Source organism: Hirsutella rhossiliensis (genome assembly GCF_020360975.1).
Source record: "Hirsutella rhossiliensis strain HR02 chromosome Unknown scaffold00001, whole genome shotgun sequence".
NCBI classification, from domain to species: Eukaryota; Fungi; Ascomycota; class Sordariomycetes; order Hypocreales; family Ophiocordycipitaceae; genus Hirsutella; species Hirsutella rhossiliensis.
Window position 1 is genome coordinate 9299838 of NW_025408667.1, and position 26037 is coordinate 9325874.

Sequence of the window (26037 nt, forward strand, 5' to 3'; positions counted from 1 at the left end):
GAAAACGCTCTCTTCAAGCCCATCTCTGAAATCTCCGTGGAGCTTCCTGAGTAATTCGCACTCGATGCAGTTCCTCTCGAAGTTGCCGTACACGCAGCATATCGTCTTGATCGAGACCCTGCTTGACTGTGGCTAAAGAATGTAGATGTCCAGATCCGAAATGCTCTGAACAATAGGGCAGGAGTAAAGATTAACGAGATCGAAGAGCCAGTTGATAATGTACGACCGGCGCCACGCGATTCTCTCTTGGCTGCTGGCCTTTTGCAGGTCAAGTTTGGGGTCTCAGTGGCCAATCTCGGCGAGTATGCATCTGGATGGCTTCCACTGCGAGTCCTTTGGAAGTCGGCGATGAAGTCGCAGAGGTCACGGTAGGCGTAGATCAAGAGCTGTTCCTTGAGGTCAATACCATATCACTTTGACTATATCTCTCTGGATCGGGCCAGGCGAAGACGCCCAGATATCGATGGCGATGGCAAGTTTGCCTTGGCCTTGTTGTGATATCCCTTTGTGATGGTGTTGATAACGATTCCGTGGGAATCATGGCCCGGAAAGTCGTCGAACATTTCCGCGGATAGTTGCTTGATAGTAGAGATGGCATCGTTGGACGTAGTTCCAGCAACGGCGCCATTGAGGCCGTCGCAAGCAACTTCATGCTAGGGCGACTGGACGTAGGACCGCATTTTGCACAGCTCGCCGACGAGGTGGTAGACGGCAATGAGGTAGTCAGTGACGAGGCCACCGTCCCCATCTTCGATGATACAGTAACTCGCGAATGGCACACCGTCGAGTGTCGGCCTCTTTTCCTGCGGCTGCTTCTTTTGCTGCTCGGCTTCCTTTTAGCCTTTTGCCTTTGCCGGATGGCCTCTTCTGCCGGCGTCGCCGGGGAGCCAATGTATCATCATGGCCGGGCCGTCGGCACTTGAATTGCCGGCGGCTGCATCGCCCTCTCTCTTCGGGTCGAGGTTGAGGGCTGCGAACTTGTTGGCGAATGTTACGCTCTCGACGTCTTGTTGGGTTTCCGCACCGGTAACCCGTCAACTGCATCTCCATTCATTGCTGCCCAGCAAGCGAAAGTGCCTCAACGAGGCCCTCTAAGAAGCATCTGTGGGACGCGTGCCATTTTCCATCTCTGGGTCCCTTTTCACGGCTGCCAGCTGCTGGAAGGCCGCGAGCGCAATCGTTCTGGTAGCAATGACGGACTGGAACAGTTGATAGACGACGGAAGAACGGGGCTAATGTGCTGGGCGGTCAGTCTGGCCATGTCGATGAGGCCAGTCGCAGTCGTCTGTCCCGTCGTGTTGAGCAGTTTGTCATGGTCGCCAGACGTTACGATACTGTTTGAAGTTGCAATCATCCAATACAGGAGGTGTCGCTCGCGTGTCTCTCTTGTATACCGCATAGACATTATGCGTCGCCATTGTCTCTGGACACTGATGGATTTTCGGTTTGCAGGTTGCCCGTCAAAAAGTAGGTGTCTACGTGTACGGATGGAAGGTAGATGTGTCTACATATATATATATAAGCAGTTCAGCATGCACATCAAGGTGAAACCATTCATGTTGTACAAGAACGCGGCAATTTCAAGGAGGCACGCCTGTCACAGGCGCCATGACATATGGACACCTGGAAAATACGTATTGCAAAGCAGCTCAAAGTCTTTGAAGTTGGGAACCGTTGCAAGATCAACGGTAACAGTTTGTGGCGGCCGAACTTGCGAGGACTTCTGCCTCGGTGGTCTCTGCGAGCAAGCCAATGTATCGCTGGAATGCATCGTCTTCAGTGATTTCCATCCTTGTACGCGGCCGGATTGCTCCTTTTGACATTGCCAAAGTGACTCTTCGCCTGGCACATCTGAAGCCCAAGTCTGCGCCTTATCACAACGGCAGCACGTACTCGTAGGTCCCTTCGGGATCACGACTCTGTTTGATGCCGCTAGGGGAGGCGATGGTTTCTTTGGATATGACCAGGAGGTTCACAAGCTCGTCTTGAAGGTCAAGGGCGGCTGTGCTATTTGGTCGGGATCTCAAAGGGCAAGACCTACGATGACGTTGCCATGAGCCGGACCAGGGGCCAGACGCCGCAAGATGGGCTGCATAAATGCCGCGCCGAGTCCAAGGAGCGCATCTTAACGAGCTACGTACAGACGGGGCATGGATGGTGAGCTTCGCTCTGCAGTTCATCTCCCCTACTCAAGCAACAGGGGTGGCCAGTATCTACGGCAGCGTGATTTGCTCGCTACTGGTCATCGCTGGTGTTCAGTGCGTCGTCTACAATATTCATAGCATCGTCGGCGCATGCTGTGAATACCACTAGCCGTCACACTTGCAATGACGGAGCAGCTCAATGAATCACTTGAAAGCCATTGACGTGAGAATTGTCAAGGGGAATATTATGGTCACCGTCACCCCCGTGTTCTTTGATTCACCAAATCGTGAGCCGGTGACGAGAGTCTCCAGTTACTCACCCGGAGTGACGGCAACCCAGCAGCGACAAGCGGTCTTGGATCATAGTCCGCCATTACCTAGGCGAGTCACACACGTGGAACAAGCATGGCCGCCAGCGACATAAAAGCCCTTGCCTCTTCGCTATTGGACCTGTCCGGTCTTTGCTGCAAAGTCCCTCGGCCGGCTCTCCCATGCGCCAGTCCGCCTCGCCTTCATTGTCAGGAACTGTGACGCCTACATTTAATTCCGAAAGCAAACGTCATCTTCATCTCAGCATCGGTCTCGTCGAAAATGCCCCCGGGAAAGGACCGTCTCTACGTTGCCTTGTATGCCCGCGGCGGCGGCGATGCCATTATGCCCGGGCTCGAGGATAAGTTTGTCGACTTGACCCTTGCCTAGACTGGCCTCCGCGACACCGAGTTTACAGCGTCTAGATATCATTGGGCCTTTACGATCGGGCCTTAAAAGGTGACCCCTAGTAGTCGAGGTCTCGTGTGCCATATCAAGAACGGCAGCTGGCCCCATTCGGACTGGTACTACGAATACCTGGACATTTACATGAAACCGACGCCCCGGCTGCTGGTGCGTATCGTAGTCGGCAAAATCGAGAACAGGCAACGGCTCGAGGCCATTCTGCGGGACACGCCAATACGAGCGGAAACTGAGGGCTGGAACTGTGTAGAGTGGATAAAGGAGGTGCTCGAAGGTGTCGGCCGAGACGATAGGGCTTTAGGCACGGCCGTCACCGAGTGGCAGTACGTACGAGACTGGGCCATGTGGTACATTGATGAAAAGCATCAAGCTGGTCGTTTCGACATGTACTACGACCCCGAAAAGGCACCGACGTGGGACTTGCTCGAGAGCAAGGAGCTCATCCCTTGACCGGGCTGATGCGCCAGACCCTTGAGATCAAGGGGACGACGGGCCTTCTTCTTCGTAGGATCACTGAGTAGATTGAAGAGACAGCGCAAAGCATCCTGACACTGTCCACTTTGAGCTTTTGGATTAACCGTACCAACGTGTCCATCTCGTGTGTGAAGAAACACCCGATGGCAGCGTTTCGCACTTGCCACTGCAGTGATTTTGTTTTGCTAGCAGGCAATTGTGAAAGATTGACCGCCCGGCTGGAGAGACAAGCGTGGCTGAGTGCTGACTCGTCTGTGCTTAATTGGAAGCGTCCTGACGAGAAATTGCGCGCTTGAAAGAGGTGACGATGGTGTCGTAGGTAGTGGTGCCGGTTAAGTGGTCTGGTGGTGATGCGGCTCCCGGAGTTCAGCAGTCCTGCAGCCACAAGACACCAAGTATGACGGCTTATCACTGCACCTGGCCGTCCAGTGTCCATCAAGACGGCTACGGCAAAAACAAGGCGTGGAGTGCCGCCGACCAAGGCGACATCCAAGCGGCAAAGCAAAGCTGATAGCTGGCTTCATAGCCTCACCCAAAACGAAACGCGAGCCCTCTGTGGAAGTATCATTACAGCACACACTCTTCATCCTACAACCCTCCCACTGTGCAACTTGAAGTCGAGACAGTCAAGCCTCCCCCAACGCCGTAAACCCCCGCCGCCCCCTTGAACGGGAAGCAAGGCGAAAACCATGGTCCAGACAAGCGCGTGGACCGTCGAAGAATATGTACAAGTGTATCGCCACAGAACCCTCCTGCTATGGGGAGAGGTAGGTCAAGCCATCCGAGCAGAGAGCAAGGTCGAGCTCCTCATCGCCACGCCGACCCTCCTCCACCCCGGCTCTCCTGCCGTCGATGCGCCGCCGCCGCCCCGACACTAATAGTGACACGACGCGCCGCCTCGCCGACAGCCCCTCGCGGACTCCCCCCCGCCGTCCCGCTGCCCCCAACATTCATCCGCCGCGCCTGGCCCGCCGTGAAGCTGCGGTCCGCCTTGAGCTCCGTCGGCGAGCACGTCAGCGGCGGGCTGCGTCTGCGTTCCACGCTTCCCCGTCGGTGGCGCGATATCCCGTTGGCGCTGCTTGCCAGGGCCGTCCCCGACCCCCGTCCGCTGGCCCGGTCGCTGCCACCGGTACCACCTCCTCCCGTGAACAGGCCCGAGCTAATCGACGACGCGCGCCTGGCATTGGACGCCGCTGCCGCCGTCAAGACGCTGACCCGGCGGCCCCTGTCCTTCTTGGCCAAGTGCATGGCGCTGCGCAGCTTGCGCGGGTCGATGGAGCCACACTCCGAGTCGGATCCCGTCTCGGACGCTGACCCTTGGTGCTGCTGAAGTGGCGCGTTCTCGTCCGCACCCAAAGTCACGGTTGGTCGCGGCAGTCGGGGGCTGAGTCTCGTCCGCGGGACTGATAGCGGCACTGGGGGTGACATGTTGCCGGCCTTGGCGGCATCCAGGGCGCCCAGCGGCTGCGACCTTTCCGTCCCGGACAGCGGGCTCGACGTCAGGCTCAGGCTGAACGTCGGGGGCGTCGGCAGCGGCGATCCTCCTTGCTGGCTGCTAGACGCACGCGAGCTCTTGGACAGGAATCCGGCCTGGAACCGCGCGGGCTTGGATGCCGCCGTCGCGTCCGGGCCCGCCGAGCCCGTCTGGTCCGCCGCCGGCTCCGCCACATGGGACTCGGCGGCGGCTTCCGCGACAGCCTTCTCGGGCGAGCTCCTCTCCGGGGAAGACTCGGCAAACTTTTGCGGCGTCTTGGCAAAGTCGGCCAGGGTGCCCTCCTCGGACTCGTCGTCGCGCCACCGCACGCCCCGGCCCTTTGTCTTCTTAACGGGCGTGAAGCTGACCCCCTTCTTCGCCGCGCCTAGGGCCTTACGCCTTCTTGGCGACGACTTCATGGGGCTGGCAAAGACGTTCTCGTTGTGCACCGCCGCCATGGCCGGCGGGCCCACCGGCTTCACGTACAACGCTGCCGCCTTTTTGCGCTTGGGCGTGCCCCTGCGCGTAGGCGGAAAGGCCTCGACCGCCGGCATCGCGCCGCCGTCGGGCTTGACCACCTGCGACGCGGCCGCGTAGCCCGTCTGCAGCAGCCGGTTTATGATTTGCCTGGCGTGTGCCACGGCGCTGCCCTCGTCCATGGCAAGCGTGTCGGCGAGCGAAGCCACCATGTCCAGCTGCGCCGTCAGCAGCATCTGCATCATGGCCGCGTCGCCGCCCTGTTCCTGTTCGAGCACCTCGTGGTAAACCTCGCGGTTGAAGTTGGCTTTGAGCAGTCCCGCCTCGCGGGCCAGGCTGGCGTCCTCTCCATTGTCGGTGCCGTCGGTGCTTCCGAGCTGCTTGAGGCTGTGCGTCAGCGCCGTGTCGATGGCGCGCTCCCAGGCCGCCTTCTCCAGCCTCTGGTGGAGGTGCTGCCTGCTGTGCTCCAGCTCGACAAGGATGCCCTGGGCCGTCTTGCGCACCGCTGTCAGGTTCTGCGGCATCGAGTCGTCGTCACCCCGCTGGTCGCAGACGGTGTCGAAGGCGGCGATCCAGCCCGACAAGAGGCCGATGCGCCTCTCAAAGGCCTTGAGCTTCTTCATGTTTGCAATGCGCTCCTGGCGCTCCGCCGCCGAGTTGTCGTAGGCGGCGCGCAGTCGCTGGATGCCCTCGCGGGCCACCGCGTCGCGCTTCTCGCACTGCTTGCGAAACTTTGCGAAGAAGATCTTCTCGGCGTCGCGCTGCTGGGACTTGAGCTCGTTGATGAGCGCCATTTGCTCGTCAATCTTGACCAGAAAGTCCTTGACGTGACGGTTGACGTTGAAGACGTTGCGCGTCACCTTTGTCTGGATGTTCTTGGCCCGGTTCGCGTATCGCAGCGTGTTCTGCGTCTCGTCAAAGTGGGCGCTCGAGGGGGAGACGCAGACGATCATGACCGTCTTGCAGTTGCCGCCGAGGGAGAACTTGAGCAGACGCGTCAGCTTGCTGTTGCGGTAGGGCACGTGGGCGCGCTGGCGGCGATCGCACAGGGCGTTGATGCAGCTGCCGAGGGCGAGGAGCGACTTGTTGATGTTGGCGCCCTCGGTGAGGCGCTCGCCGCGGTTCTTGGTGACCGAGGCGCGCTCCGAGCCGGCCAGGTCGATGATGCTGAGCGTGGCCATGGTGTGCGGCTCGCTGACGTCGCCGTTGCGGTCCTTTTGCGCCACGTTGATCTGCAGCACGGCGTGCGACCGCGACGACGTGGCATTGGCCTCGGTGGGCGACACGGTGCGGTACTCGTTGCCCTGCACAATCATGTCCATGACCTCCTGCACGTCCTTGGGGTGGTGGCTCGTGAGCCCGGACACCGTCACCGCCTGGTTGCTGTCCTCCCGGAGCGTCAGGCCCTGCTTGCTGCCGCCGGGCACGAGCAGGTCGCGGATCGTCTCGTTGTAGATCTCGAGGTAGCTCAGGCTCAGCTCCGTCGCCTTGTCCTGGCTGCGCTCGCCAATCTTCTCAAACAGCTCCTGCATGGTGAGGAAGATGATGCCGGGCTGCTTGGGGGTGCCCGTGATTGTGTGCGTCTTTCCGCAGCCCGTTGCGCCGTACGCGAATACCGTGGCATTGTAGCCGTCGAGCACGCTGTCGAGCAGGTTCCTGGTGGTGCCCTCGTAGACGTCTGACTGAGTCGTGTTTTCGTCGAAGACGCGGTCAAAGGCAAAGACTTGGTCCTTGACCTTTTTCGACGTCGGGATAACGGACCGCGAGAAGCGCTGAACCGGGTTGTCCTCGGGGGGGTCAAAGACTCTGCCTGGGCGTCAGCCGTGATTCAAAACGGTAAACAAGGGGAACGTACAGGCATCGGTCGTCGACGACCTTGATGACGCTTCGGAGGCCTCGCTGGTGAAGCTTCGGGGTGGGCAGGCCGGCAAGGGAGCCATCACCCAAGAAGACGGTGCTATCGTCGGTCCTTTGACTGTGTCATCGTCAGTGTCGTCGCTGCCATGTGGGAGCAGTAGTTCGCTTACAGCTGCGCTGCCTCGCGGATCGTGAATGGCCGTACTCGGACTGCAGCAAAGTCAGCGAACGCGCCTCTATTTGTATCGAAACGTAACGTGCTTACCGGCTACGGTGATGGATGACTGCCCAGAGTCAGCCATCGTGCATGTGCTCTCGCCAGCTCCCCGCCGTCTTCGCTGCTGGATTATCGTATGGGCCCTGCTCGTCACTTGTCCGCCGAGTACCGCTCTCGTCTCTGGCCGTAGCACCTTGCCGTGGTGGAGCTTGGCCTTTGATCTTTCGAGGAGCGTCTTCGTACGGTGTCTGTCCTGAGGGTTCTTGGTCGGTCGATGGGAGAAAGGCGTCGCATCCAGAGGAGGGAGGAGGGAGGAGAAAAAACAAACCAAACAAAAATGCACCACCAAGGGGGCGTCCTCTTCTGGCTTCCCCTCGAAATATCTCTAGCTGGGGAGGACGAAGCTAAAAGCAGAAAGAGTCCCAAGAAAAGAGCGCGTGAATGAACGGGAATAAATGCAAAGCCCGATCGTAGGGGTCCTTGTTTGTGGATGCGACCAGCAGAGACACAATTTGCCGGTGACGTCCCCTTCCGTGCTTTGTTGATTGACGCTGCGTGCTCACTAGCGCTTCGCCGTTGCCGCGACGACGGTCTATGTGGGGCTGGCGTCCATCTCCAGCGGTGCGGGACTCCGCGGGTGGTTCTGCAGCGGTCTGCCAGCTGCCTACCCTGGAGTCCGCATATTCGATTTCAACTTGCTTCCTGGCTCTGTTCTGCCCATGTTCCAAAAAATGGCTCCATGGGTAACTTAGTTTGGGTCTAGATTCGACGACGTGCCGTGCGCAAGGTCAGCTTGCCGTGTGTTAACCAAATGCTGGCCTGGGGATGGAACAGAAACGGCTGATTAGTCCACGGACCTCTTTTCTCGATGCCTCTTCTGGCTGACAAAATTGATTCAAGACGTCACGTAATTCACAGAAACCTGTCATTTTCATTGCCAGGAGATTCTGCAGCGTCACGACGCCGCCTTAGTCGCTATCACCACCGCAGGACCGGGCAACAGCAACTTCATGCCACTCATTGTGACTACACACAGTAGCTCTCTTGCCCTGACGCCAGTCCCTACAAGTAGAACAGAAATAAAGAAGAGCCATCTTACCTCATGGTATTTGGAAACCCCATCCGTCCATCATATCTCCGCCCCTCCTCTCCCCGGGCCGATCAAGCGGCGGCAGCCTCTGGGGTAAAGGCATAGCGCGGCATCGCCGCCATCTTCTCCTCGGGACTGATGTCTGCGTCGTCGTACACTAGCCGGCCCTTCTTCTCCTTCTTGGACTTCTTATCCCCCTCCGCAGCCTCCTCAGGCTTCTGTGCCGTCTTGACGCCCGCCTCTGCCATGCGAATCATCTTGTCAATATCGTCTCCTGCCGCAGCGGAGACTTGTGAACCGGTCAAACCTTCAGATGGCCGCTGTGGCAGGCCAGGCGGAGGTCCCAGGGCCCCTGGAACCCGCGAAGGCAGCGCGGTGGCTGGGTATGCGTAGGGAGGCTGGCCGTGCTGGAGCTGCCCGGGATAGCCTGGCTGCTCGAATCCTTGCTGTGGCTGCTGCATTTCTCGATGTAAGCTATCATGTCTTGCGCCCTTGGGTCAGCAAAAGTAAAACATACGGATTGTGTCTGAGCAGCAGAGCCGGGGGCAGCGCCGTCTTCGACACCCGTGGCAGCTGCCTCTCTGTCCGTATTTTTCATGGCACGCCATTCCCTCAGCCTCGTCAGCAACTCCTCCTTGGTCTCCATCTTGATCTTCTTTCTTGTGTTCTGCCCAGCCTGGCCGGGCAGCGGGTTTCCCGTGGCGATTCGGCGGTCCTCCTGCGCCTGGTAAAAGTTTTGGATGATGCGGTTGCGGTGCTGATCGAGTATGTCCTGGGGGATGCCCTCCATGCCGAAAATCTCCACGTCGAGTCCCTGGCGGTTCGGGAGGGCATTTTCGACCTGGTGGAGGGTTTCCTTGTGTACCTGGTTAAGATGCACAGAGAGACCTACAAGGCGCGCAAAGCTGTCAGCCCCGGTTTTCGTGAAGGCTGGCCTCAGCGTACCTCCCGCCGTGTTGAGACGTCTGCCGCATCGATCGCATTTGAAATGCTTCGCTTTCTGGTGGGAGATGAGGAGCTTCAGATCTTCAAAGTCTCGCTCGCCTGAGGCATGTGACGTAAGCAAATAACTGCCAGACAACTCGACTGAAGTAGGAGACAAACAGTAGTAGCACCATGGGCGACCCAGAACATCCTCGACGTCGGGGTGGCCGTGCCGCTTCTTGCCCATCGTAGCGGGCGAGCTCGGTGAAGGGGGTGATGCTGAGAGGGAGCAGTGAGGGTAGGAAAAGAAGGTGGATCTGCGTCAGTCGTTAGTTTGCGGGAAAAGGCGCGGAGCGCGCCAAAGGGCCAATGATTTTGAGGCGTGACGATTCGCGAATGTGGTTTCGAAGTTTTGCACCTTTCGTCCTGGGCTGGTTCATGGGAGCTGGCACTTTGGCCCGGTGGCTTACGTAATCTACATGTCCTCACGCACCAACGAAAAGAACTGCAGAATGCTTTACAGACAAGATGGTTGTAGACAGGAAGAGCGATCACTCCTAGACAAGTCGAGCCAAGAACTTCATTCAAAATTAAAAGATGCATCGCTATGCACATCGCCCTTCACTCCCCAGGCTGACTCGCGTCTCACAGCCAGGAACCTCCTATTGAACAAGGCTGAAGATGGTAACATGCACCCGACCGTTTGTCTAAGTGCCAATAAAAGTGTCGATATATGCCCTAATGCTTCTCGAAGCGGAAATGCTATCCCATCAAGTCCGGCCTTTTCCGCCAGTTTGGTATATCCAATGCCCAGTCTCGCACTCCCAAACGCCAGCCGTCCTCGGCCACTCACACTTGGTTTCCTTTGTTCAAGCATGTGCACGGCTTCCCTGGTTTGCCTCGCCAGCTCAGCCTTGTGTCGTATGGTCAAACATGATCAGCGGCCATTGAGCTCCCGCCGAAACCATGCCCATTTCGCCGCCCGCCTGTCCGACTGTGCCATCGGCCAGCACCGACGGACTCGTCACGGCCCCTCGCCCCGTGTTGCCGAGAGCCAGGAGCGCGTTGGCGCTGTATCGCTCCTGGCAGTCCGCGATGGCGGCCGTCCAGTCATGCCACGTATTGCCGCTACTGGCCTGCCACATCATATCGGTCGGGGCCTGCGTAGCGACGTGCTGCGGCGGCTGAGAAACAAACGTCGGCATGGGGCTGGGCTGCGCAGAGCTGTTCGGCACGACGGCCGCGGCGGGGGTCGCGTTGTAATACATTCCCGGCTCCGACGGGTAGACGGATGCGGACGCGCTGCCTTGGGGTTGATTCTCGTAGGCCAATGGAGGACACTGCGTCTGGCCATTCAGGCCAGGCTCTTGATAGTATCCCTTGGACGGCGCTTCCCCTCGACCGACGCGCGTGCCATTGGGCACGCCTTCGCTGGCGTGGCCGGGCTGGTACGCAACTGCCGCTGACAGCTGGTCTTCTTGCTTGATAGCTGTCGGCGCCGGTGGGGACGACTTCTTTGCTTCGATGCGCTGCATGTCGTGCTCTATCCAGCCGATTGTGCGTTCAATGATCTGTCCAATCTGGCTGCTGATGCCAGTTCCGCAGCCTGTCGCCGTGTCAGTGCTCGCCTGCGGTGCGTGCGTGGACGCGGTCGTACCTAAGAGCAGGCTTGTTTCCCTGACAATTGCCATCCAGCTTTGCATATCCTGGCGTAGCGACGACACTTGGTCTGGTGTAGTCTCAAACCGCCGTTCCCACTGCGCGACCAGCATCGAAAAAATGCTCACTCCATACACCGACATTTGATACCACGTCGTGTCCAGTGACTTCATCCTGTACAGCTGAGTCATGCAGAGCAGGAACTCGCGAGCCGTCTCCTCGCAGACGCGCGTGTTGTCCGCCATCATGGCCCGGTCGGTGGTCATGGCCACCGAGGGATGGCGCAGGCACAGTCGCAGCTCGAGTGCGAATGTGCGCGTGTATATAGCCGGGGCCGAGGCAGTCTCGAGGTCACCGGAGACGCCTATCCTCAAGCTGTCGGGGAGCTCGGCCTCCCACTGCTGGAGCTGGGCTTCGAGGGCGTTGACAACGTTGACGTAGTTTTGCGCGTCCCTGCGAACGCTGTATATGTTGGCGTACATTTCCATGAAGAGCGGGACAATCTTGAAGCCGGCAAGCCCTGCCAGATAAGGGCACGGAAGGGTTTGTGATGTGTCGACGCCTTGTTCCGTGAGGAGCTCGTCGGCGATGGGCTCGGGGAATTCCGTATCAAAGTCCTGGACGTTGACGGGCAGGGGACATCCACGCCTCCCGTTGATGGCCACCACGACGGTCAAAATCACCCACCATGTCCGCTTCCGCAGCTCGTTCTGGAGATCGGTACCCGCGCCTGGCGTCCTAGACGACCGATGCAGATTCAGCTCCAGGGCGCGGTGCAGGGCCATGCTGGCCACAATGGAGCCGCATCCGGGCTTGGGAAATGCCCGCGTGTGCAGGGCAATCAAGGCCAAGGCCTGCACGGCGACCAGCTCTTGGGAGCCGAGCAGATCGTAGATCTTGCCGAGGGCAAAGTGGTAGTGCTTGTTGGACAAGTCATTGAGGTTGTTGCGCTGTTCCGTCTGCTGCCGATTACGCACACCGCAGTGGAAGAAGATTGTGCTAAAGACCATGTGCACAATGACGAGGTCCGGGACCGAAGGTTTAAAGTTGGGCTCGTCGTAGATACTCGTCAACTGGTGCCGCATGTGGCGTCAGTCTGAATACCTCGGCGCCTTTCCCCGCTCGCCCCTCTTCTCTCCCAAGGGCCGGGGCAAACTCACCAGTCGCATAAAGGATGGTTTGTGGAGGACGGGCAGGAAGACACCGATTGCCATGAAGTACCACTCGGCGTAGGTGAATGCATTATCGCGAGAGGGAAGGTCAACGTGGACGGGGGGGTTGACGCCCATGCAGGACTGGAGGAAAGCTTGGACCGACTTGTTGTAGAGAGGAGCCGAGACGTGGGCGTCGTGGCCGGGCTCGTCCATGTCCGGGGCGTCAAAGGAAGTGGTGTCGATGGTTGTTCCGAGCAGGGAGAGCTTGGTGCCCCTGATGGAGCTCAAGGGTGCGTTGTCGGGCCCAACGCCGAGGTGGTTCTGCTGCGGCCTCGACTGCCACTGGTTACGGGGAAAGTTTGGCGGAGGAGGAGGCGGCTTGGAGGCGGCGTTTTTAACCCACAACGAGCCGACCTGGGACCAATCGTCCTTGGAGGCGGCATCGTGGACGGCGTGGCCCATGTCGTCGATGGTGACATCGGGGGGATACTGGGCCCAGGCGGCGCCCTGCCAGGGCTTGACCTCGACGCCCGAGTCGCGCAGCATCTTCTCGAGGTCGGTGATGTGGGCCAGCATGCCGTTCTTCTCGCGCTCGAGCTCCTGCATGTAGCCCCTGCGCTCGGTGCGGCCGGTGACGCGGTCGGTGACGAAGCACTCGAGGTTGAGATTGATGCAGTGGGAGCAGCCCTCGGGCAGGGCGTCGCATCGAATCTTGCGGACCTGGAATGGTCAGCATTGATACGGGGGAGCGAGGGAACAACAGGCCGGCATGCCTTGCACCGGTCGCAGGCCTGCCCCGTGCGCGTGTACGACTGCAGGCGGTTCTTGACGACGGAAGAAAAGTCGTCGGTGCGAGGCAGCTTGAAGCGGGAGGTCGAGGCGGAGCCGTCGTCGTCGCCGTCGGCCGACCGTTTGGCGGGCCGGCCGGGCATGGCTGCCGCGGGCTTTGATTTGATCTTGGGCTTGCTCAAGCGCGGCGAGATGCTTCGCGACGACGAGGCCGACGAGGTTGGGGGCGAGGTGGCTGCGCGGGCGGTGCCGCTATTTTTTATGGCGGCGCCTCGCCTGCTGGGGGTGGTTGTGTTTAAGTTGTCGATGTTGCTGCTGTTGCTGCTGCTGCCGCCGGCAGAGGGGTGGGGGACAGCAGTGGAGGAGGAAGAGGAGGAGGAGGAGGAGGAGGAGGAGGAGGAGGAGGAGGAGGAGGAGATGGTGGCAGTGGCAGTGGCAGCAGTGGCAGCAGTGGTGTTGTTGGCGTCGGTTGTGGTGCCTGTGTTGGTGATGTCGGCTCCCGCAATGGGGGGCCGTGGGGTGCCGTTGACAGCGGCGAATCCCGCTGTTGCTGCTGCTGTTGCTGCTGCCGCTGATGCCGCTTCAGTTGCCGCCGGCGCCGGGGGCCAATGGTGGTTTTGCTGCTGCTGTTGCTCTACAGGTGGCATTATTAGCTGCTGCCGCGGCTCTACTAGTAGCTGCTGCTGCTGTGTCCCCGCGCCGGGACCAGGGCCGACTTGGTGCTGCTGCTCCGCCGCCGACGACAGGGCCAAGAAGGGGAGAGGCGGCGGCGGTCGGTGATGCGGCGGCGGCACCCATGCAAAGCGTGGATGCGACGTGCTGCTGCTGCTGTAGAGCGAATCCACCAGCAGGGCGTCTCTGGGCCGCCGCAGCTGGGCCATCATGGTTGGTGATTGGCCGGCTCGCCGCTGTGGTTGAGATTAGGCCTGCAAAGTACTCGGTACCCGAGGCGTCTCGGCTGCCCATAGGCGGGCGGCAATAGCGTCGGCGCTGATTGGAGGCTTTGAGTGATTCCGTGCCGCTGTCTCCGCGGGAAGGGTGCTGTCGACTGGGGTGGAGGCAGGTAGCCAGGTACAAGAGAGCAGCTGCGGCGCTAGCGAAAAGCTCGCTAGCGTTATCCTTGGACCCTGCTGCTCCTATTTTTTTTCTCCCTTTCAGACGTTCATGTCAACAATGCCATCTTCTTCGTCTGCCTGCCTACCAGGTGGGTAGACACTTACCTTTGCATGTACCTGGGGTAACTGGGTCGCAAGTCAACGGTTCCCTGTACGCTGGATGGTTGCCGTCGTCGGGAAGGAGTAAACAAAAAGAGACGCAAGCTGGGAACCTTGTTTTGGCCGACTGTTGGGGCAGCTGCGTGTTCTCTCGTCATGCGGCCAGCATACATACATACAGTACCTAAGGTATCCGTAATTAGGTGGTAATTCACGAGGGCCCCCTTCTTTTTATACACACATATATATCCCGGCCATCCCTCGCCCGGCGGCCATGGCGACGCTCGGGAGACGGAACGCCCGCCGGAGGAGCCGCTGCCTCCGGGCTTTTTACTTTTTCTTTCAACTTCCGGATGTCAGAGGCGACCTGCCTGGGCTTCTAGAAGAGTTGCGGGCTGCAGTAGCTCATCGGATAGCGTGCCGCCGCCACTCTTAGCGTGCCGAGAGTGGTGCTGGGCGCGTGGAGCGAGATACGTGGGTGTCCACCGGGCCAAGGCGCAGCTGCAGGTACCTTGGACCGAAGCTCTCTTCCATTGTGCTCACGCCGTCGCCCTTGGACGCTGCCTCGAAAAGGGCCGCGCGCACATGCTTCGGCAGCGGCATTGGAAAGTAACTTGCTGTCCAAGCAATCGCTTGGCTTCCGATGTCCAGCAGCAGCAAAAGTGGAGCGTCGAGCAGCGCTTACAGCAGAGGTCATGATGCTACCTCAGCTCCCGTTGCACTGTGCAGACAAGACACACATGGAGTCATGGACCATGAAAACACATGTCAATCTCCCCTGTCGGAGACTCTTGAGCTTCAGTCACAAGCATGGGGCACCAACCCTCCTACTCGGCTGTTCCAGTACACCCAGTACCGAGTATACGCTCTGTACGTTGCGAGCGAGATCGCCCTCGGCTTGCCGATGGCAAGGTCTCAGTGGCTCCTGCTGTCTGTCGACAAGGCCAACGTACATGGCATACAGTGCCCATGACGTACAGTATAGTATAGACTGTCTCACCTGGGGCATCAGGGTATCTTGGCTTTGCTGTATTATGGTGCAAAGTCTAGGCTTGGAACGCCTCTCACTCCATTCAAAGATTGATTGCGTTTAGCCCTTTTGAGGAACCGTCAGCTTCCCGGCACTCACACTCTTTGCCATCTTCCACCACTTGCTGTCACTCCCATCACCCATCCAAGCTTGGTTGTCCCAGTCGCCCTTCACGGCTGCTCTCCATCAATTGCAGGCGTCGCCGTGGCGACGATGGCCTAGCTTGACTTATGTAAGCCCCTGGACCCCCTCCTGGTCAGAGCTCTTTTCAGTTACGAACATAATTATTAATAACTATAGCTCTAAAAGGGTCCAGCCAAGAGTGGGGCTCACGTGCGACGCACCTCGTCCATTCTGAGCCTGACGCAAACTTCACCCTTCTCTCACCATCCATCCACATACAACAAGCCCGCGTCACAAGCCCCTGTCGTCCCGCGACGGCCGAGCTCGACGCTGCCCAAACGCCATGTCTCTCGAGACCGTCACCCTCGAGCACGTCCCCGACTCCCACACCGTCCTCGTCGCCCTCTTCCGCCACGTCAAAAACGCCGCCTTTCTCCACCACCAGCTGCTCGCCCGCAACCCCGCCTTTGAGTACGCCTTTGTCGATGCCTCGGTGGTAAGCTGCCTTGGGGGGAGACTCTTCCTCGATGAAAAGGACGTCTTCGTGGAACCCCCTTGCTGACTCGACTCGTCACCCGGTCCCCAAGATATTCTCTCGCCGTCAGCTGCTCTCGGCCGTCTTCAAAGGGACCTTGGCCGCCGTAAATGGCTCCCTGAAAACCCCAAACGTGCACTCTGAGATTGTCGCTTCCCTCAGCGCTTCAAGTAATGTAAGATGACCGTTCCCCAGTGCCCTTGCCCGTGCGACCCGTCTGAGCATGGCCCCTCCCGCTGTAGATTGCCGACGCATATCGCCGCTTCGGCGTCTCCCCAACAACAAGAGATCTCTTGGTTGTCAAGGTCACCTTTCCCACAGAATCAAGCCCGGAGCCCCCTTCACCCGACAAAATCTGGGACCATCTGGAAGCGATCATCGAGGGCGAGGCCGTGGGCGTCGCGGATGAAAACATCAGCGCCGCCACGGATCTGCCCAAGGTGCGCAAGTATTACAAACTAAACGGGCTCGACTGGCTAGACGCCATCAAGGACGAGCGCAAAAGGCGCTCAGAGGTCGAGATGCTCATTCTCGATGCCATGGCGCTGCGCGGAGTCTGAACAAAAGTCACATATCAATTAAGACATCGTTAAATTTCGGGAGCCTCAGATGAGATCACGTCTACCAGGAAACTAAGGGGAACTGGATGTGAGCCATTTTTCTCATCTCATCATCTTCTTTGTCTTCCGCGTTGCTGCTGACATTATCCCAGATTCTACATACTATGCAGTAAATGCCTCCAGACTCCAGACTCGCTGTCCGTAAACCCATTAATACAACACGCAATGCGCGGGGTCGCTCGTAGGCATCTACACAGACAAGTGAAGCGTATTCTTCACCCGGCGAACAAGCTCGGCCCACATGGCGTCGCGGCCACTCCGAGTCCTCTGCACCGCGTCCTTGTTCTCGTGCGCGCGCCGCAGCAGATACTTCATGCACTCCCCAGTCGTTCCCCAGACCAGATACTTGTAAGCCGGCAGCACCGGCACCCGCCCTGCGCCCTCACCGCGCGCAGATTGGCTGGCCTCGACCAGCTCGCAGCTGATCTCGTCCGCCATGCCCTGCAGCTGCGCAAAAGAAATGTCCGACTTGGCGCCCCCGGCATCGCAGATGGCGCGGGCTCGCCGCACCGACTCGGCGTTGTGAGTCGCCAGCATCAGGTGAGCGGCGGGAAACTCACCCTCGCCCGGAAGCGCGGGGCCCCACTGCCGCGTCAGGACGCTGGCCGCAATGCCATCGTAGCAGGCGTCTGTCTCGGCCTTTGTGTCGAAGAAACAGCTCCGGGGATCTGACCCTAGGTATGCGCCTCGAACGAGCTTCACGCCGAGGCTGAAGCCGCCCTCCCGGGCCTCGGTCAGGTGGCGCGAAAGCACGGCGGGCGCACACTTCTTGTACGCCTGGTAGGTGCCGTAGATGGTGGCGTTGTCGGGCAGCATGTTGTACTTGCGGGCGAATTCTATGGTCCAGTCATCGATGCCGTCCTGCAGCATGTCCTGCTCCGCGTCAAAGAGCAGGCGCACGCCACGCTCGTGAGCGAGCTGGCAGATGGAGTCGATGGACTTGTACAAGATTGGCGATGCCGGCAGACGATGCGCAAGGCGTTGCAGAGCCACCCGTCCGGCGCCAGTGAACCTGCGATTCTCCGCGTTAACTACAACGTGCTTGAAGCTGAACACACAAGATCCTCGAGTGAAAGAGTGACTAACTTGAGCGCGGCAAAGTCACCCGGTTCCGTCAGGCGCACAGTCTCGAGCGTGCCCTCGGCCCAAGGGAGAATTTCCCGTTCAACAGTCTCGGGTGTCTCCTCGCCGACCTTGTCGAGCTTCCCGGCCTCCTTGTCGGACAGGACCACCTCCCTCGCATAGCAGAGGATGACGCCGGTGAAGCCGATGTCTTTGAGGCGGGCAATGGTCCGGCCGACCTCGGCGGCGTCTTCGCCTGCGCAGAACTGGGCGTAAAAGGACTTCTTGAGCACGTACCGCAGCAGCGGATTGCGGTCTGGGTTGAGCAGGGGGCTAGTGCTATGCGCGAGCATCGCCATGACGCGCAGCGACGGCGGCAGTAGCAGCGGCGACGACGAGACGATGTTGGTGCCCAGCGAGCGAAGGACCATGCTCAGCGGCAGGACTGAAAGCGGCGCCCCGCGGTTGGGCTCCGAGCAGGGTGGCGGGGGCTCCGTGCCGGGAAATTCGGCCATGGTCGACGATTTCTTGTCAGACGAGTGGATGCCGCGTCGCTGGCCGCGGTGAGCCGAGGCGACGAGCCATGATAGCGGTGGTCGCAGGGCGAGGGAAGTAAAGGCAGAGCAAAGCTCGAAGTGTGATGCGTTGCCGCGCACGGCGGACGCCCGACGAAAGGAAAACACGCCGACAGCGGGCCGTCTCATGGCAGGCCTCTCGAGGTGGAGGGGGATGATGTGAGGAGAGTCTCTGGGGTGTCTTGTCAGGTGCTTCTGGCTTTGTTCAAGTATTGGAAAGAGGCAGACGAAAAGGGTCGCCTGGCCTTCTGCCTCTTGATTCTGTGCTCTGAGCGGGCAAGGGATATATGGATATGGATGGGGATGGGGATGGGCAGAGGATGAGGTGGGAGGAGGCGGAATGTATACTCCACAGCAACCTGCTGCGAAATCAAAGTTATATTGACGGCCGACTTGGTATGAAACGGGTTCTGGGCGGGCAAAGTCAGTAGAGCAGTTATCCAGGTTTGCCCTTTCCTTCCCTTGATCCTGCTATACTTTCATCACCAGCGAAAGAGGAAGAGACGAGAAGGGTGGGAGGCGGAAACAAGCTCTCATTATATCCTCTCCGCAAAGATCAACGGGCGCCACCCCTGGCCATCTAGACCCTCAAGACTAAGAGCAAGGGGAAAGCTATGCGCAATCACTGACCCGAGGCTGGGGCATCTCCACCGGGCGCCGACATAGGCCGCCGTGGAGGATGGGAGGGTGCCCCGAGCATCATGCAGGACTCATATTACCACATTAGTCGTCACAGCATCGCCCCGCTTGGCGCTGAGTGAAGCCCGAGTGTAGCCGTGGTGGGGTCTCCACCAGAGCATTGGCGAATGACAGCTCGCGCCCCGTGTACCTGGAATGCAGCCGATAAGGCGAGAGGGCGTGGGTAGGGTTTCTCGTTCTGGGCTGGATCTGGTTCATCTTGCGTAAGAGGCCCAACTGTTGCAGTGCAGGCCTAACGCCGGGGCCAGATAGCCCGATCCAGCCATGGTTTGGCAAAGACACATAGCTGCACGGCGATCGTTGTTGGACGTCAGCTCGTCGTCTGTAAGCAAATAGCGACGCCCTCTCTGTCGTGGGTGGCGCCTGATTGTCGCCATGAGGGCCAATGGTGGGAGGAGGTTCGCATGGCGTCGGCGTACGGTACTGGAGTCGAGTGGGCATCGTGAGAAAAAAAAATCAAATTTAACCAGCTTCTCCACCCATCCAGGTGCCAGATGGTCACCGGACCTGGTCGCCCGCGTCGTGCGACCCAGCACCGAACCGACGTCGGACGAGCTCGACATAGCCTATCGGTCTGCCGCGGGCTAAGCCGACGAGATCCTGGACGCCCCCGTACGTAAGCCCAAACAACAGGCCAAGCTTGGCCGTGCGGGCGGCAGTCGAGAACGAAAACCTATCTAAAGACCAATGTGCGTCCGATGGTCGGCGCCCCAGTCAGCGAATCACTCCCACGCTGCCACGATATCCAGCCGACTCAGGCCGCCGGCTCCGCAGCTATCAAATACAATCATGCGTGGAGAGAGACGGGGAAGAAGAACCCACTCCAGAGCGAAAATGCGCCAGCGACGGTAAGCGTGGCGACGACCGTCGAGAACATGTCGCTGTCGCCCCGGCACTGATCAACGGTGCTCTCCAACCCAAGTGCGACAAAGCTCCAGAAGCTCGTCTTGGCGCCCATTCGGAGGCCCTCGCGGATCCCGCCATGCATTGCGTGGTAGTTCTTGGATTTGTGGTAGAGGTACCAGCCTGTGGTGGTGTCGGGCATCTTGTGCGCGTGCTCAGCACGAAAGCGTAGCTGGGCGGTTTGGCCACCCTGCAAGGCCCCGAGGGTGAAGCCGATGAAGCCAGCTGACACGGACCCGAGTAGCAGGCGGGTTGACGTCGTCAGAGACAGCCGCGGGTGGGGGTCTAGGGCAAAGGCGCCTTCGTACGAGTGGAAAGCGAGCTCTGTGGCGGCGGCCTGATGCCCAACAGAGGCAACTGTCTCGCGTGACGACATGGTCGAGATGCTGCTGCTGGCCAAGGTGGGTAGTCGGGTTTCTGGCCGGTCATACGTTTGCATATGCGCAAGAGGAAGATGGCGAATTTGCAGATACACAGTGTTGCCGGCGGACTGGACGGGTACAGTAATAATCGATTCGCGTTGGGCTCGTCACCTCTCTTTTCGTACTGTTGACAAAATGTACCGATGAGGCGATACGCTGTACAGTGTCTTCTCGTGGCAGATACTCTATCTTGCACGTTGCTCATCTCCCTAAGTACTTGTACCCAATTAAGCTAAGGTAGATACCACGATACCACCTAAGTAGGTAGATAGGTAGGTATCTAGGTAGGTGCCTAAATACCTGGAGCTCGGTGCTCATCGCGGAACCGGATAGCTCCCGTTTCAAGGGGAAATGCAGCTCGTCCTTCCGCAAACACCGCCCCGACCGCGATACAACTCCTGTTGCAAGAAGCCGGCGGTAAGAGGCGGCGCTGTCAAGATGGTAGGTCATTGCGCTCGCATCTCATGCCACTCAGCCATGCGGGCGGAGCTGACACTGTAGCTAGACCACCGTGGACGATGCTCACATCTCTGTGCGCTTCAAGCATGGCATCCACACTATTTACCTATTCGTCGACGCCCTCGCACCCTTTTCTGCCGTCACAAGTGAGCTGCTCGAGCTGCTGCGGGAACGATATCCCGCGGGACTGACGACTTCCGTCGCTCCTCCGAGGCAGACGTCCATTCCCGCCGACGCCAGACTTGCCTACGCAGTGCTGAACATCCCCACAGACCCTTCCAGAGGATGGAGGAGACTTAAGGTCGGCGGGGACGAGGAACACACGCCGACAAAATGTGGCTTGAAGAGCAACAGCATTGTCGCCTTCAGCCTGGTCAGTGAAGACGACGTCGATGACGAGGTGCTATTCGAGGTGGAGTGGCCCAGGGAGGACGAGGAGCTCTATGAACAAGGCGGATAAATGCAGTGGCGATTCTGATGCCATCAACGGAATCCGCGCCCGCGCTGAGACGCACCAGCCCGGTCTGGCGTGGGATATTCTCATTCTGAAGCATCTCGATGATGGAGAATAAGCGCCTGGGCAACAAGCAATGCGCCGGAGACTATTCTAATCCGGCATGGGGTGGACGCAGCGGCATATCCCAAATCATGGCCAATTGTCTTTGCTTCGTCTCGCTACAAGACGTCATTGCCCTGTCATTGTGCCCGATTGCCATCAGCTCTATCGCTTAGCGGGCAGGCACTGCGATGGCCAATTGAACTGTGCCGCGGAGGGTGCAGACCTGAAATGAATCGTGGTGGCCAACAACAGGGACAAGTCCTTGATTTGGGCTGGCTCTCGGCGTGACATGTGCACAAGGTAGAGTCAGACTTGACTGACTGCTTGCAGCGCGCCGATATCTCCTGAAACCACGCTCTTGAATTCTCACGAAACGGCCAACGAGGACAATGTCGTCATGCTTCATTTTCCAATGGCGTCTTCTCCAGCCCATTCCTCCGTAGCGCCAATGTGTCACTGGCCGTGCCAGCCAGGCAGCCGAAGGAGGCCGCCTGTGACTAAGCATCCCTGCAACCGCGCTCCTCTCTACCGAATACAAGACAGAGAACTTGGCCTCAACCGCGTCCGTCCTCCAGAACACCGCGCCCGCTTTCTCGATTCGCTGCCGCGGTGTCCGTCACATGAGGTCGGATATATGTTGGTCGCGGTCCATCTCCGCCATGGCTTGCGCCTGTTGGTGCCATTGGCGATAGCCTGCACCGTTTACCTCTACCTCTATCCCGTCTTCAACGGATGCGCGTTTCCAGTCGAATCGAGGGATCCCTCCGAAGCCTTTGATAAGACGAAGAAGCTGCACTGGCCATATGCAGCTTCTCAGGAAGAGCACACGCTGCCCCAGCTCGCGCCGTTCCGCCTGCTGGCGCTCGGCGATCCTCAGCTCGAGGGGGAAACGTCGGTTCCCATTGCCTATCTCGGCATACTTCCTCACTTAAAGAGCTTGGCGCGGCGTCTGACATTTCAGATTGAGCACCCCTTTCTTCGGGATCGCATTCGCATGATTCTGCACGACGTCATCGATGTCGTTCTCGAAGACATCCCCAACATTTTCGAATCTCTTCGCAAGCGCTTCGATCTCTTCGGCAACGACTTCTACCTCGCGCACATCTACCGAACGCTCCATTGGTGGTCGCGTCCGACCCATGTGTCTGTTCTCGGTGATCTCCTTGGCAGCCAGTGGATAGAAAATACCGAGTTTGAGCAAAGGGGCCGGCGCTTCTGGAACAGGACGTTCAAGGGCGGAGAAAGGGTGCCAGACCACGTTGCCATGTTCCCCGCTCAGGAGTACAACATATCCGGCACCCTGGACGGGTCTCCCGAACAAGGAGTCTGGACCAGGAGGATAATGAACGTGGCAGGGAACCACGACATTGGCTATGCCGGGGACTTGACGCCGGAGCGGATGGAGCGGTTTGAGCGGGTTTTCGGCAAGGCCAACTACGAGCTTCGTTTCGCCCTGCCCATCCGAGATGCCGAGGTCAACGCCAGCATCCTCGACAGAGAGACAAATCCAGAGTCCACGCGCTTGCCGCCGCAAATACGAATCCTCGTGCTCAACGACATGAACCTCGACACTCCCGCCAAGGACCAGGGGCTGCAGGACGCAACATACGAGTTCATCAACGCCGCCATTGGCTCAGCCGCAGCTGTCGGGCACCAGGGCCAGTTCACGCTGGTCCTTACCCACATTCCCATGTACAAACCCGAAGGCGTCTGTGTCGACGGTCCCTTTTTCGACTTTCACACGCGCGAGGAAGGCGGAGGCGTCAAGGAGCAGTATCTCCTCAGCTCCGATGCCAGCAAGGGCCTTCTCGAGGGAGTGTTCGGCCTCAGCGGGAACCCGGAAGGGGCCGGCAAGGGCATGGGTCGCAGCGGCTTGGTTCTCAACGGACACGACCACGCAGGATGCGATACGTTTCACTTCATCAACCAAACCAATGGCACGGAGGTGACGGATCGCTCTTGGGAGGTCGCGAGGTGGGCCGATGCTCTCCCCAAGGGCCTACATAGGCAGCCCATGCTTCCTGGCCGCCGCGAGATCACGGTCCGCAGCATGATGGGCGACTTTGGCGGCAACGCGGGCCTGCTGAGCATGTGGTTTAACGAGAGCACTTGGGAGTGGGAGCACGGATACATGGACTGCCCTCTCGGCAAGCAACATTTCTGGTGGCTGACTCACTTTCTGGATCTAAGCGTTCTTTTTGGTGCTTTACTTTATGCCATGGTCCTCTGTCTGGAATCGGCTGGGGTTGACGTTGACGGTCGGTTCTTACAAGGCGTTGGCTGGGCCCGGAACATTCTGGATGAGATTAGACGGGGGAGCATCAAGAAGTTTTCCAACGCGAGGCCTAACGGGACAGCATGATTAGATATGTTGGGAATGGGATTCCTTGGTGCGATAATGAAGAAGACTTTTCGCTGTGTTTGCCTCACTGTCGCAGCGGCTTGCATGCCGGTTTGTGCCAGTGGCCCGACATACTTTGGGCGATGACGGGGAGCTCGGTGCGTCAGACAAGGCCGAAGTCCTGTTGCGCTTTAAGTGTTTGCACACAAACACATCTGGCCGCCTCATACTAGCAATAGGCTTGATGAACTCCCTCCGTGCAGGAACCTCGCTTTTGGCTTCAACATTAGGAACGCTTGGTCGACGGCGCTCAGCGGAAGATGGACTGTCTGACGTTGTGACTCCGCAAGAGTGTCAACAGTCGAAAGTCAAGCATGGCTTTATACCCAAAGCATGTCTTGCTTGGACGGGTTTGCCGCTATCAAATGTGGTCGGACCTACTCGGGCACTTGGCCGACGGAGGGTTCCTTGAACCTTGTGGTTCGAATGGGAATGCACTCGGCAAGGCATCTCGGCTCTCGAGACGGGATCGAGCCAACACAGACGAGGAGCCAAGCTTCATGGATGGAGTCCCGCATGCAGCAGCTCGGCCTTGGCCCCTGATTCTCCGTCGCTGGAAGCGAGATGTTTGCCACGCCCTTCCAGGCGAGAGGCCGGGGAGGGGTCGGTGCTGAGGCCCTGGCGAAGGGCCGAGATGCAGGGCGAGGGATGATTGCCTCCTCGGCACTGCTCGCCCAGTCGCGAGCCCTCGACGCTGGAGTCGACGACACGCCGACTGATGGGCATTTCCCGTGGGACGACGCGGGGTTATTAAAGGACCCTTCGAGTCTCCGTTCTCCAACGCTGTTGAAATACCCCCTTTTCTTGCCGACGTTCTCAAGCTGAACTTGGGGATTCAAGCCAGGATAGTCGTCCTCCGTCTCTACCTGCAGAGAGATCCGATATTGCTTGCCTTCGCCGATCTGGTCAAGATGCGCTCAATCGGCAGCATCATTGCCGGGCTGTGCGTTGTCGGTCTCGCCGTCGCCGCTCCGCCCCCGAGTCCCGGCCGGCCGCCCCAGATCTTGACCTGTCATGGGCCTGTCACGACGAGCGGCGGCACTGGCCGAGTGTCGTTGGCCCCGCCCGTGCCCTCGTCGTCGCCGACTGGACGTGCTGATTGCGCCCCTGGGGGCAAATGCGACTGCACCAGGATTGTGCACAAGAATAGCGAGGAGTAAGCCACAGGGACACCTTCTCCTGCTTGCCGCCGCCTTGTCCGCTGGGCTGAGAACCCCCCCCCTTTCCTTCATGATAGGTATTTCCAGTGTGTGACCGATCCCGATTGCGAGAAATGCCGGGCCGAGGCCTCCACTCGGATCTCGAGGGCCACGTCGAGAAGCACCGCTTCTCCCTCCTTTTCCAACACGACGACCGACTATCGCACCGTGACCCCTGGGACGTACACGGTGACGGCCTCGAACGTCGTCTCGGTCATTGTCGTGCCGGTGCCGCCGGAGCGCACGCCCGAACCAGCCACGCCACCATTGTCGTCTCCTTCGGCGTCGCTGCATGTCGTCACCATCGTCGAGACGACCGTCGTGACGGTAGGGCCCACGCCGATGCCAACGACGGCGGCAGAGTCTGCCCCGGCCACGGTGTCGTCGTCCGAGGATGCGGGAGCGACGACGGTACAGGATGAGGCAAAGTGTCCGGCCGTTTGTAACTGTGTCAAGATCAAGGACAAGAAAAGCCCCGAGTAGGTCTGCTCTTTGCTACTTCCTCTCAAAGGAACCCTCTTTGCATTTCTCCTTGTCATTCAGCCGCAGACCTTCTCCAGCGCCAGGGCACGTACTGACAGAGATGCGAAAAGATACCTCCAATGCCTTACGAACCCAGTCTGTGAGGATTGCCGCAACAACGCCTCAGCCCTCACGTCAAAGAAACCATCTGCCCCTGTAAGCACCTCCAATCCCGCCGTCGAGCCCACGAGCACCAGTCCGAACACATGGACGTCCAGCCCGCCGCCCAAGAGCAGCAGCACCTCGACGGCAACGACGACGTCCCCGGCCAAGCCCAAGCCGTCATGCCCAGACTACTGTGACTGCTCCAAGATCAAGGACAAGCAGAGTGACGAGTAAGCTCCCAGGCGCCGAGTATCCCCCACGACCTCTCACCTAAATTGTGAACCCGGTCCTGACGCAGAGCAGATATTTCCAGTGTACTACGAATCCCAACTGTGAGAAGTGCCGGGGGGGCAGAAGGTGATTCGACTGTCGATCTGGAGTTGCCGCGCGTGGGAAGGGCACAATGCCGGGTCTTGCATGCGGTTTCAGCAGGAGTGGCGCTTGTATCGGAAATGCAGCCATCGATTCTTGACACTGTGCTGACCATCAGCCGTCTTCTTCAACTGTCCTCCAAGCAACGAGGCCCGCCATTGTCCAAAAGAAGAGCCCGGCGTGACAGGGAAAAGATCTTCAGTCCTCGTCAATTCATACACGCCTAGTGTACACTGCAGGAGGGTA

General features: G+C 59.1%; 10 protein-coding genes across 10 annotated transcripts; 5 read left to right on the plus strand and 5 right to left on the minus strand.

Moving 5' to 3' along the window:
* Positions 1-3002: 3002 nt before the first annotated feature.
* On the plus strand, positions 3003-3326 carry HRG_01201 (uncharacterized protein; the record flags this gene model as incomplete). The annotated part of the gene is made up of 1 exon (XM_044859672.1): positions 3003-3326. One exon carries the CDS (start codon positions 3003-3005, stop codon positions 3324-3326), a length of 324 nt encoding a protein of 107 aa, XP_044726072.1.
* An 831-nt stretch (positions 3327-4157) lies between these two features.
* HRG_01202 (kinesin motor domain-containing protein) lies at positions 4158-7460 on the minus strand (the record flags this gene model as incomplete). The annotated part of the gene is made up of 4 exons (XM_044859673.1): positions 4158-7107; positions 7157-7276; positions 7329-7368; positions 7424-7460. 4 exons carry the CDS (start codon positions 7458-7460, stop codon positions 4158-4160), a joined length of 3147 nt encoding a protein of 1048 aa, XP_044726073.1.
* Positions 7461-8536: 1076 nt separating this feature from the next.
* On the minus strand, positions 8537-9636 carry HRG_01203 (RING-6 like protein; the record flags this gene model as incomplete). Its single annotated transcript, XM_044859674.1, has 4 exons — positions 8537-8920; positions 8983-9353; positions 9411-9509; positions 9570-9636. The coding sequence occupies 4 exons, from the start codon at positions 9634-9636 to the stop codon at positions 8537-8539; spliced, it is 921 nt and encodes a 306-aa protein (XP_044726074.1).
* Positions 9637-10297: 661 nt separating this feature from the next.
* On the minus strand, positions 10298-13875 carry HRG_01204 (fungal zn(2)-Cys(6) binuclear cluster domain-containing protein; the record flags this gene model as incomplete). The annotated part of the gene is made up of 4 exons (XM_044859675.1): positions 10298-10995; positions 11047-12121; positions 12209-12922; positions 12976-13875. 4 exons carry the CDS (start codon positions 13873-13875, stop codon positions 10298-10300), a joined length of 3387 nt encoding a protein of 1128 aa, XP_044726075.1.
* Positions 13876-15701: 1826 nt separating this feature from the next.
* On the plus strand, positions 15702-16453 carry HRG_01205 (kinase binding protein; the record flags this gene model as incomplete). The annotated part of the gene is made up of 3 exons (XM_044859676.1): positions 15702-15854; positions 15946-16068; positions 16136-16453. 3 exons carry the CDS (start codon positions 15702-15704, stop codon positions 16451-16453), a joined length of 594 nt encoding a protein of 197 aa, XP_044726076.1.
* A 249-nt stretch (positions 16454-16702) lies between these two features.
* HRG_01206 (proline dehydrogenase domain-containing protein) lies at positions 16703-18279 on the minus strand (the record flags this gene model as incomplete). The annotated part of the gene is made up of 2 exons (XM_044859677.1): positions 16703-17525; positions 17600-18279. 2 exons carry the CDS (start codon positions 18277-18279, stop codon positions 16703-16705), a joined length of 1503 nt encoding a protein of 500 aa, XP_044726077.1.
* A 1068-nt stretch (positions 18280-19347) lies between these two features.
* Positions 19348-20128, minus strand: HRG_01207 (uncharacterized protein; the record flags this gene model as incomplete). Its single annotated transcript, XM_044859678.1, has 2 exons — positions 19348-19526; positions 19672-20128. 2 exons carry the CDS (start codon positions 20126-20128, stop codon positions 19348-19350), a joined length of 636 nt encoding a protein of 211 aa, XP_044726078.1.
* A 484-nt stretch (positions 20129-20612) lies between these two features.
* Positions 20613-21093, plus strand: HRG_01208 (uncharacterized protein; the record flags this gene model as incomplete). Its single annotated transcript, XM_044859679.1, has 2 exons — positions 20613-20615; positions 20680-21093. The coding sequence occupies 2 exons, from the start codon at positions 20613-20615 to the stop codon at positions 21091-21093; spliced, it is 417 nt and encodes a 138-aa protein (XP_044726079.1).
* A 733-nt stretch (positions 21094-21826) lies between these two features.
* Positions 21827-23554, plus strand: HRG_01209 (uncharacterized protein; the record flags this gene model as incomplete). Its single annotated transcript, XM_044859680.1, has 1 exon — positions 21827-23554. One exon carries the CDS (start codon positions 21827-21829, stop codon positions 23552-23554), a length of 1728 nt encoding a protein of 575 aa, XP_044726080.1.
* Positions 23555-24504: 950 nt separating this feature from the next.
* Positions 24505-25780, plus strand: HRG_01210 (uncharacterized protein; the record flags this gene model as incomplete). Its single annotated transcript, XM_044859681.1, has 4 exons — positions 24505-24749; positions 24831-25271; positions 25533-25649; positions 25723-25780. The coding sequence occupies 4 exons, from the start codon at positions 24505-24507 to the stop codon at positions 25778-25780; spliced, it is 861 nt and encodes a 286-aa protein (XP_044726081.1).
* Between the last annotated feature and the right edge of the window lie 257 nt (positions 25781-26037).